The 11,473-nt window shown below is 45.1% G+C and overlaps 2 protein-coding genes across 2 annotated transcripts in view; one reads left to right on the top strand and one right to left on the bottom strand.

Moving 5' to 3' along the window:
* Positions 1 to 400: 400 nt before the first annotated feature.
* On the bottom strand, positions 401 to 5,321 carry LOC123512444. The gene is made up of 2 exons (XM_045268861.1): positions 2,628 to 5,321; positions 401 to 2,491 (listed from the first exon to the last, which is right to left on the bottom strand). The coding sequence occupies exon 1, from the start codon at positions 4,288 to 4,290 to the stop codon at positions 3,139 to 3,141; it is 1,152 nt and encodes a 383-aa protein (XP_045124796.1). The 5' UTR covers positions 4,291 to 5,321; the 3' UTR covers positions 401 to 2,491; positions 2,628 to 3,138.
* Positions 4,752 to 11,473, top strand: part of LOC123512205 (glutamate receptor ionotropic, kainate 5-like) — a 23,766-nt gene continuing 17,044 nt past the window's right edge. Inside the window, exons 1-4 of the mRNA XM_045268448.1 lie at positions 4,752 to 4,952; positions 5,065 to 5,213; positions 7,191 to 7,455; positions 7,695 to 7,790. Of these exons, the coding sequence (XP_045124383.1) occupies positions 4,752 to 4,952; positions 5,065 to 5,213; positions 7,191 to 7,455; positions 7,695 to 7,790 (711 nt within the window). The remainder of the gene's footprint in view (positions 4,953 to 5,064; positions 5,214 to 7,190; positions 7,456 to 7,694; positions 7,791 to 11,473) is intronic.

The following is an 11,473-nucleotide window of genomic DNA, read 5'->3' as shown; positions in this document are numbered from 1 at the left end:
TACATGAATCCTCTCTGGCAACTTAGCAGCACTGAAGGTGAGAATGACTGATGCTGTGCTCCTTCTTGTACCGTCAACCATTTTAGTAATTTTCCGAGCCTCAATGACATCCTGATCAGTCATGCAATCAACGATCTCGGTCGGTTCCATATCCACAAAATCGCGGTGGGAAGCGACTCCCCGACACGAGTTCATGGACACTGGAATCGAAGCCTCGATCTCTATGTCATGAATGAACCGGAGCTTCAACAATGATTTAACTTGATTTACGTTAAGTGTCTGAACAAGTAAGTAGATCACCACTAGCAAGTTTTTTCACATTAACGACATTTCCTATGTTACAGTGTCAAGGGTTCCAAGATGGGTGCTGCTATCGGAAGGTAAAACAAACATGAGAGAATGGTTAAGACACCATTTACTATTCCAATAACCAATAACCACCAAACAGCCTCACAAATAACAGAACCTTCTGCTGGAAGGTTGCAGCACTCTGGACTCAGCAGCGACACTCAGCTCGGCTTCCATCCGTCTTGCGTCCCTTCGTCTCGTGTGGCGAGGGCGGGGCAGCACAGCTCCGCCCTTGTAGGTGGCGTTGAAGTGGTAGGCGAAGGAGGCGCAGGAGGAGAAGGGCGTCAGGTGCACAGCAGTGACGGGAGTCGGAGCGTGGTAAGGAGAGGGTAGCAGCACTCAGGACCAGCCCACGGCTCTGAGGTAACCACGGTGAGAGCAGAGCCAGCCAGCGTAGGAGGAAGTGAGCAGGACGAGGCTCAGCTTCTGTCTGCCGAGGAAGGCGAGCTGCAGGAGCCACGTCAACTCCTACTGACGCTCGAGAAGCCGCGGTGGCCGCTTGAGAAGCTTCGGTGGGTTGCTCAGATGAAGCGCCGAGCAACTGGGTTAATAACGAGCGCCGACGGTCGAGTGTCGGATAGGTGAAGGTCGTTGGCCTCGTTCAGGTGGTAGTTGCCCTCACACAGGCCCCCATAGAAGAATCTACTCCAGGTAGATTATAACAACTACCACATGAAAAGAAAGAACATACATGTTAAGAAAAGGAGGAGGCACTGGTGAGGTTGGTTTCAAGGCGCCTTAGGCTGGGAGTCTGCTCATTAAATCTGCTCCCACGTTGTCCTTCCCAGCAATATGGACGACTCTGAACCGGTAGGCTTGTAGACTTAAGGCCCATCTCAACACCCTATCATTCTTGCCTTTAAAGGTTTCCAAGTACAACAAGGGCTTGTGGTCCACTTCTAATATGAATTCACGACCTCTGAGATAATAGTCAAAGCGGAGCACACCAAACACAACAGCAAGACACTCACGTTCTATGGTGGAATACCTCTTTTCCCGGTCCAGGAGCTTCCTGCTGGCATAGGCGACAGGATGAGGCACCCCCTGATGGTATTGCAGCAGAACAGATCCTAGTCCGTGACTTGAAGCGTCAGGCAATTTCTCCTCCACGACGGGAACGGTGCTGTCCTGGGGTTCGCTTGTTTCGAGAGATTGAATCTCGTCGAGAACATGGAGCCTGTTAACAACTGCTCGTCGATGGTATCTTTTAAGTAGATTGGCGTGGTATAGTTTAGGCCCACGAGGCTCGTCTATAAGGTAATCAACATTACCACGTCTTTCAAGGACCTTGTATGGACCATTCCATGCTACCAATAACTTGCTTGTGTGGCTGGGAAGAAGAACTAGTACCTCGTCACCTGGATTAAACTTCCTGTCCTGAGATTTAAGATCAAAATAGGACTTGTAACGGGCAGTACTTACATCAGCTGCTTGAGCAGCAAGCTGGGCACATTCTGACAACTTGTTTCGAAGTTCCAGGACGTATTGGAAGCTGGTTCTTTCTTCTCCCTGGATGTCCTGATTATCCCACAACTCCTTCAACACCGTGAGAGGTCCTCGAACAGAGCGTCCATATAGTAGTTCAAAGGGGGAGAACCCGGTCCGATCACTGGGGATTTCCCTGAGGGCGAAGAGCGTGGGAACGAGGTAACGGTGCCACTCCTGGGTTTGTCAGCACAGAGCTTGCGCAGAGCTGCCTTGAGAGGACCATGGAGCCTCTCTATGCGTCCATTGCCACTGGGATGGAAAGGAGTTGTGAAAATAGGTTTAACACCAAGCAGCTTATGTAACTCTGATAACAGACTGGAGGTAAACTGAGTTCCTCGATCAGAGAGGATTTCTCTAGGAATTCCTACACGTGCAAATATCACTAGTAAGGCTTCAGCTACTGATACTGAGTCTATGTCCTTAAGTGGCAGGGCCTCTGGAAACCCAGTTGCAAAATCTATTAAGGTAAGAATGTGTCTATGGCCCTCGGAAGATGGAGGAGAAAGAGGTCCAACGAGGTCAATGGCGACTCGGGAAAAAGGCTCGGTGATCACAGGTAGGGGCTGAAGAGGGACAGGACGCACCCGGCCCTTTGATGACATCCGTTGGCACTTGTCACAAGAGCGGCAGTAGGCACGGATATCCGCTCCCATACCTGGCCAAAAGAAATGTTCATAAATTTTCAACTCAGTCTTGCGGTGAGAGAAATGTCCAGCCAAGGGACTCTCGTGGGCCACTGAGAGTATGATCTGGCGACACTCACTTGGGACAACCAGGCATTGTTGGCCTACCTTATTTGGAAGCTGAGAAGTGAGGCACTTGCGGTAGAGAAGCCCATTGACGTACAGGTACTGGAAGGACGACCCGTTCCTGGCTTTCTCAACTTCTCCCGTAGAGGCTTTCTGTCGTACCCCAGTTAAGGAAGGACACGAGGCTTGCAGTTGGTTGAACTCTTGAGGGTCATGGAGAGAGGCTGAAGTTCTGGAAGTACCAGAGGATGCAGTCTTTTCATCCTTCCGGCACGGGTGGTAACAGCGTGTACTTGGTCAGCCGAAGACACAGTCGAAGCACTGGTAGAAACCTCCGGCTGCAGCTCTGATGACAAGGATGCCCTGCTGGAATCAGGAAGAGGAGCTGGAGAAGGATTAGAGACCTGGGGATCCATAACTCCCGGGATGTTTCCTATCAGAGCGCCAGCAAACTTTATAGGAGCTCTCACCACCTCAGTCCAACCAGTGTAGAAGGGGCAGCGCACGTAGCACTTTACAACTGGGAATTTGTCTACTCTTCCCAAGTAGTCAGCTAGGAAATCTTGGGACAACTCTCCACATCTACGTCTGGAAGCACCTCTTCTGAGACTACCACACACGAGCAGCCAGTGTCACGGATGATGTTCGAGCTCCAAGATCCGTTAATGGTGCCCGAGACAGAATAGTTTGGGACACTCTTGTCACCAAGGCAAAACCCAACCTTAGGAGTCGACTTACCCGCTTCCCAATCCTTGAAGGCGCGGGGATTCTTAGGGCAGCGCGGCCGAATATGGCCGTCTTCTCCACACTGGTGGCACGTAATTTTCTTAGGGGTGGACTGGACAGAGGACTTGCTGGAGTCACCTTGAGATGATGTAGGGCTTACCCCAGAGGCAGCTTTAGAAGTTCCTCGGGAACTAGAAGAGTAGGCTTTCGGGTAGGCGTGACGGGCAGATGACCAGTCGTCGGCAAGCCTTACTGCGTCGGGAAGGTCTGTCGGCCGACGCTCCTTGATGAAAACCCTCAAATCTGGAGAAAGATTAGTCAAAAACTGGTCAAGCAGGATGAATTTTTTAAGACCTTCAAAAGTGTGGGCGACATCAGATGCCTCCGACCATGCCTGGAACAGTCGAGTCAGATGGACAGAGAACTGCTGATAATTTTCCCCAACCCTAATCCTGGCTTGGCGGAACTCCAGACGGTAGTTGTCGGCGGTCTTACTGAACCCAGTGAGGAGAGCTTTCTTCAGAAGAGCGTAATCTTCAGTTATGTCAGCAGACAACGACGTATACAGTTCAGTAGCCTTACCCGTGAGGAGACACCCAAGTCTTGCAGCGTAGCTATCCTTATCAATCTGGAGTAGTTCAGCCACCCTTTCAAAGCGCACGAGGAAGTTGCTTATATCATCTCCCTCTTGATAAGTTGGCAACTTCGGTCCTCTGACGTTCTCACAGGAAGAAGTACTCACTTTTCCTTGACCGGTGCTGCGGGCGAGCTGTATCTCCTTCTCAGCTTGAAGCTTAGCAAGTTGGAAGTCTCTCTCAGCAGCTCTTTCTTCTCTCTCTGCTAGGAGCCGCTTCTCTTCTCTCTCGGTAGCTCGCTGGTCCCTCTCAATAGCTTGTTGTTGTAGAACATACTGACCAAGCTCAGCACCCTCAAGACCCAAAGCATCGGCCTGAGCCTTAAAAACATCAAAGCTAGACATAGCGTGAAATCACAATGTAAATAGATCAAACACTCAAGATATAACCAGACAACCCAACAATAAGAGCAATAAGGACCCAGAGAGAAAAGATAAGTGAAAGGATAGAAAACCCAAAACAATAAGTGTGGAAGAAACAATGGTAACAAAACAGCCCTGAAAAAGGGCACAAGACAACAGTCAACACAACACTAGGAGTGCTTGTGTAGAACAAAAGTAGTTTCCAACAACACGATTGAAAACAAAAGGGGTTACCATCAACAAACCCTACCGCAGGCATACAGGAGCCACAGAAGAACGGTAGAGGATGAACACTTGCTTCCGGGCCGCAGACAGCAAGTGGCGCGCATGGGCGACTTCATAGACCCTTCCAAATAGCAGTTGACCCAATCCTGGCGAGGTCGCCACGTGTCAAGGGTTCCAAGATGGGTGCTGCTATCGGAAGGTAAAACAAACATGAGAGAATGGTTAAGACACCATTTACTATTCCAATAACCAATAACCACCAAACAGCCTCACAAATAACAGAACCTTCTGCAGGAAGGTTGCAGCACTCTGGACTCAGCAGCGACACTCAGCTCGGCTTCCATCCGTCTTGCGTCCCTTCGTCTCGTGTGGCGAGGGCGGGGCAGCACAGCTCCGCCCTTGTAGGTGGCGTTGAAGTGGTAGGCGAAGGAGGCGCAGGAGGAGAAGGGGCGTCAGGTGCACAGCAGTGACGGGAGTCGGAGCGTGGTAAGGAGAGGGTAGCAGCACTCAGGACCAGCCCACGGCTCTGAGGTAACCACGGTGAGAGCAGAGCCAGCCAGCGTAGGAGGAAGTGAGCAGGACGAGGCTCAGCTTCTGTCTGCCGAGGAAGGCGAGCTGCAGGAGCCACGTCAACTCCTACTGACGCTCGAGAAGCCGCGGTGGCCGCTTGAGAAGCTTCGGTGGGTTGCTCAGATGAAGCGCCGAGCAACTGGGTTAATAACGAGCGCCGACGGTCGAGTGTCGGATAGGTGAAGGTCGTTGGCCTCGTTCAGGTGGTAGTTGCCCTCACATATCACTTACAAGTGTTGTGGGGAAGATATGTGAAATTATCATCAAGGAAAAATGGGTTAAATATCTGGAAGAAAAACAAGTTATATCGAGTAAACCATTTCGGTTCAGGACAGAAAGATCATGTGTGTCAAATTTACTAAGTTTCTTCTCAAAAGTAATAATAGGACTGGAGAGCAGAGATGGATGGGTAGACACTGTACTTAGACATAAAAAAGGCTTTTGATAAAGTTCCTCATAGCAGATTACTTTAGAAGTTATAGAACATAGGAAGACTGAGAGGAATTATGCTAGATCGGAAAAGGGATTACTTGAAGGACAGAGAGATGAGAACTGTGATGAGAGATACATACTCATTTTAGGGTAAAGTAACAAGTGGAGTGCCACAAGAGGTCAGTGTTAGCCCCCATTATGCTCCAGGTATATGTAAACGACATACAGAATGGAGTGACCAGTTATATTAATTTGTTTGCTGATGATGCAAAAATGATAAGAGTAATCAAGACCAGAGAAGACTGTTTGCTGTTGCAGGAAGATATAATCAAAATTTATGAGTGGAGTAAGAAGTGGAAGTTAGAATTCAATGCCAAGAAATGTCACTTAATGCAATTAGGAAAGAATAAGAGAAGACCAGTATGGAATTATTTGATGGGAGAGGAACAAATACTGAAGACTAAAGAGGAAAAAGATCTGGGAGTGGTTATACAACAAAATCTGAACCATGAAAAACACATAAGTAAGATATTTGGATCATCGTATAAAATGTTGACTGATATTAGGTTCGCATTTCAGTACTTGGACAAAGATATGATGAAAAAAAAATCATTACGAGCATGATACGTCTACAGTTGAAATATGCAGCAGTGGTGTGGTCGCCGAGTTTGAAAAAGGATATACGAAGATTAGAACGGATCCAGAAGATAGCTACAAACATGATGCCGAAACTGAAGGACCTAACATATGAAGAAAGGCTAAAGGAAATCCATGGGACTGTCAAGCTTACAAGACAAAAAAAAAAGAGGAGACCTAATAACGTTGTATAAAATAGTTAATGGCATTGAAATGATAGATAAGCAAGACCTGGTGTTAGTGACAGAAGCTGGAAGGACAAGAGGACATGCAAAGACGATTAGGAAGAGGCAGTGTGTGAAGGATATTTGAAAATTCAGTTTTCACATATAACGGTGGAAAAGTGGAATGCATTGAGTGATGAAGTTGTTACAGCACATAATGTGCATAGCTTTAAAGGAAAATTAAATATGTGGAGATATGGAGACAGGACACTGAGCCCCGCTCGAACCCTGTACAACACAAGTAGGTAAATACAACTACCGTCTTACTTTTGCCTGCATTCGGAAACGCTTTGGTCTCTTGCTGTTAATGTCTTCCAACGTTACAGAGACGATTTCCTGTGTTGTCAAGAGTCCTTCTGTTCATAACGTAGATATCTTGTTAAACTATTGCTAGAATCATCAAAACACGCTTAAAAACCACTGCATCTTCAACTAGAGTCTTGTGATTGTAGTAACGCTGCCGACAGAAGTGTTTCAGAATATGAGCCTTTAGTGGACAGGGACAGTCTCGATCATCGAGAAGAATACATCGAAAGGACAAATAACAGGGGACTTTGATGATCTATTACGAGTGTCTTAAGCTACTGTATAGGTGTAGTCTCCATTAGCTTAATCAAAGATTGTTTGAGACTCATGAATTCTTATCCTGTATTCCTTTTGCCCGTTCCCTTAGAATGAGTGGTTAGCGTCATGTACTGTATGTAGATCGTAGAACATATACGTACGAGTCTCCTCCAGTTGTTTCTGCCCCTTGCATCTTCCTCTGCAACTCTCATCCTTTGCAGTCTATTACAGTTCCATTCCTCTATCTTATTCTCTCACTTCCACAACACACTTCATAGGTTCGTGGCTTGAGGTGCGCAGTGTGTCGACGCGCATCGTCTTCATCACCATCTTCATGGCCACGTTGGTGGTATACGCGCACTACACCTCGGCGCTAGTGTCACTGCTCACCGTCGCCTCTACCAGCGTCGGGTTCTCCAGCCTGCAGGAGCTCGTGCAGGACGGCTCCTATCGCTTCGGTTTCAGGAGCGGGACGCTGCTGGAGCAGGAGTTCAGGGTGTGTGTGTGTGTGTGTGTGTGTTAGTCCGCTCTGTTTATAACTTTTCTATTTCTTATCTTCCTTCCCCTCCTCTTCCACGTCCATTTTTATTCTTATTTACTCCCATTCTCTCTCTCTCTCTCTCTCTCTCTCTCTCTCTCTCTCTCTCTCTCTCTCTCTCTCTCTCGTTACATACGAGTACATCTCTTTTTACCCTTCTCTCCATATCTAATCATCTTTATTCCTGTCCCATGCAGAAGGCACACCACTCGGTCTTCCGGGACGTGTGGGAGGAGCTGGTGCTGCCTCACGCTGACAGCCTCGTTACAGAGAACCAGCACGGCATTGCCAAGGTAGTGCAGAGGATAGAGTGCCAGGAGTGTTATGCTCTCTCTCTCTCTCTCTCTCTCTCTCTCTCTCTCTCTCTCTCTCTCTACAAAATGGGTAGGAAGGTATCTAGATGAATGAAACACATGAGGCTGCCTAGATGAAATATTGAAGTAGCGTAGTGACGTCAGGAAAGTCAGTGGTATTTTCATTCACTTATATAATAGAAGTGTACAAAGTAGGATCATATAGTTAGACATTTTGTAATGTACACTGTTAGGTTGTATAAGAGCGAAGTCTGGTCAAGGGCAACGGAACTGATAAGAAAAAAATAGGAGTTTCAATGAAGGTACTTCCATTCCATAGAGAAAACGGTTCATAGTTTAGTTCTGGGTTTTTGTTGATTTCTTACCATGATTTCTTACCATGGTGAGGGTTTTGTCCTTCATCAGTATCATTTGCGTTCTCTAAACGGAAATGCAATGAGGAAGTAGTATTCATTGAGGAGGTTGTATAGACAGCTGCCGAAATAATAATTTAGTAGTGGATAAGGTGGTGAGCGTAGGATCGGGCAGACGTCCACGCGTAGGTTCGAATCCCCTCACATACCGCTTTGAAGCTATGCCATTTGTCTAATAAGGGTACCACTATAAATAGAATTGCCTACGCCACTAATGGGCGGAAGCTGAACAGCGTTTCCCACATATAGGTACTCTTCAAATATGCCTACAGGTGCTATAGACCAGCATAAAAAAAAAAAAACACTCACACCCTTCACTTAAATATCAAAATTATAGCGACTCCAACACGAGCCTCAGAGTCGCCATCTGGGAAAGGGACTATTTATGTCTTGACACTATCCCTCAATTTTTTCTTCATTAACTTATGCAACATTCGCGGTCGTACATCTAATTTCTAATCTGTAGAATGCTACCTCTCCTCTACTAAACCTCATTTACTTTTCCTCACCGAAACTCAGCTGTCTGAGGCGGTTAACACTAGGCCCTTTTCTATTCTCACCTATTTTCTCTATCTTCATATTCGTTCCAAAAGCTGGATGTTACATCTATGTGCGCAACAACCTGACTTACTCTCGTGTCAGTGCTCTTGAATCTTCTGAGTTTTCCACTATCTGGCTTTGACTCCAGAGTCACTCTCTAACTAAATTTATCTGTGCTGTCTACCTTTCTTCTAACTCCTCTGATTACTGAAAATTTTTTGACTGTTTAACTTCAAAAGTGGAGCACATTCTGTAGCTCTATCTTTTTGTGGAAATCTTCATCCTAGCAAATTTCAATGTTCACCACCATCTTTGGTTTTCCTTTCCCTTCTCTGACCATCCTGGTGAACTAGCCTTTAACTTTGCTATTCTCCATGAGTAGAGCAATTGGTGCAACACAATAATCATATTCCTGACCAGTCTTGGAGATACTCTCAACATACTTGACCTTTACCTTACTTCTAATCCTTCTGCTTACGCTATATATATATATATATATATATATATATATATATATATATATATATATATATATATATATATATATATATATATAGATAGATAGATAGATAGATAGATAGATAGATAGATAGATAGATAGATATATATATATATATATATATATATATATATATATATATATATATATATATATATATATATATATATATATATATATATATATATATATATATATATATATATATATATTTATTTATTTATTTATTTATAAAAGAGGGAAAGCTGGCCAAGAGCAATAAAATATGGAGAAAAAGGCCCACTATGTTGCCAATTCCCTAAAAGACACAGGAGTTAGCCAAAACTCAGGGACAAATGTCTCGACACCTCTTTCTTAAAAGAAGTCAAGTCAAAGGAAGATGGAAATACAGAAACATAAAGTTCCAGAGTTTACCAGTGAAAGAGATGCAACATTTCGGCAGTAAGAGAGAGAGGGTGAAGACAGTCAGTCAGAGGAGGGAAGTTGATGAGACGAAAAGCTTTTGATTCCACCCTATCTAATAAAGATACATGAGCGGAACCCACCCAAACATGCGAAGAGTACTCCATACAAGGACGGATAAGGCCTTTGTACAGAGTCAGCAGTTGGAGGGGCGAGAAAAACTGGCGGAGACGCCGCAGAACGCCCAACTTCATAGAAGTTGTTTTACCAAGAGATGATATGTAAAGTTTCCAGTTAAGATTATGAATAAGGGACAGACCGAGGATATTCAGTGTAGAAGAGACAGCTGAGTGTCATTGAAGAAGAGGGGATAGTTGTCTGGAAGGTTGTGTCGAGTTGATAGATGGAGGAATTGAGTTTTTGAGGCATTAAAAACTTTTAAGTTTTCTCTGCCTAATTTAGAAATGTTAGAGAGATCAGAATTCAGGCGTTCTGTGGCGTCCCTGAGTGATCTGTTGATTTCCTGAAGGATTGGTCGTCTCTGAAAGGACATGGAAAGATGTAAGATGGTATCATCAGCGTAGGAGTGGATAAAGCAAGAAGTTTGGTTAAGAAGGTCATTAATGAAAAATAGAAAGAGATTGGGTGATCGGTGATCCTGAGGAACACCGCTGTTAATAGATTTAGGAGAAGAACAGTGGCCATCTACCACAGCTGCAATAGAACGGTCGGAAAGGAAACTTGAGATAAAGTTGCAAAGAGAAGGATAGAAACCGTAGGAGGGCAGTTTTGAAATCAAAGCTTTGTGCCAGACTCTATGAAATCAAAGCTTTGTGCCAGACTCTATCAAAAGCTTTTGATATGTCTAACGCGATAGCAAAAGTTTCACCGACATCTCTAAAAGAGGATGACCAACACTTAACAGGGAACGCCAGAAGATCGCCAGTAAAGGGATCTTGACGGAAGCCATACTGGCGATCAGATAGAAGATTGTAAAGTGACAGATGTTTAAGAATCTTCCTATTGAGGATAAATTAAAAAACTTTAGACAAGCAAGAGATTAAAGCTATAGGACGGTAGTTTGAGGGATAAGAACGGTCAGCCTTTTTAAGAACAGGGTGAACGTAGGCAAACGTCCAGCAAAAAGGAAAGGTAGAAGTCGATAGGAATAGTTGAGAGAATTTGGCCAGGCAAAGTGCAAACGCGGAAGCACAGTTTTTGAGAACAATAGGAGATACCACATCAGGTATATAAGCCTTCCGAGGGTTTAGGCTAGCGAGGGCATGGAAAACATCATTACGAAGAATTTGAATTGAAGACATCAGATAGTCAGAAGGAGCAGGAGAGGGAGGGACAAGCCCAGAATCATCCAAGGTGGAGTTTTTAGCAAAGGTTTGAGAGAAGAGTTCAGCTTTAAATACAGAAGAGATGGCAGTGGTGCCATCTTGATGAAATAAAGGAGGGAAATGTGAGGAAGTAAAGTTGTTAGAGATGTTTTTGGGCAGATGCCATAAGTCACGAGAGGAGTTGGAGTTTGAAAGATATTGACATTTTCTATTCATGAAGGAGTATTTGGGAAGTTGAAGAACAGACTTGGCATGATTCCAGACATTCAGGAGATGGAAGGCTCAAGTAGCTTTTGTAGGCAATCTCTCTATCACAAATAACACGAGAACAGGCTGTGTAAAACCAAGGTTTAGATGATTTAGGTTGACAAAAAGAATGAGGAATGTACGCCTCCATGCCAGGCACCATTACCTCCGTTATGCGTTCAGCACACAGGGATGAGTCTCTGACACAGAAACAGT

This window comes from Portunus trituberculatus, chromosome 33, assembly GCF_017591435.1.
Source record: "Portunus trituberculatus isolate SZX2019 chromosome 33, ASM1759143v1, whole genome shotgun sequence".
Classification (NCBI taxonomy): domain Eukaryota; kingdom Metazoa; phylum Arthropoda; class Malacostraca; order Decapoda; family Portunidae; genus Portunus; species Portunus trituberculatus.
This window is presented reverse-complemented; position numbering and strand designations above follow the sequence as displayed.

What these genes read in the sequence shown, in the direction of transcription:
- LOC123512444 (XM_045268861.1), bottom strand. Translation starts at nt 4,290, where the DNA reads ATGTCTAGCTTTGATGTTTTTAAGGCTCAGGCCGATGCTTTGGGTCTT.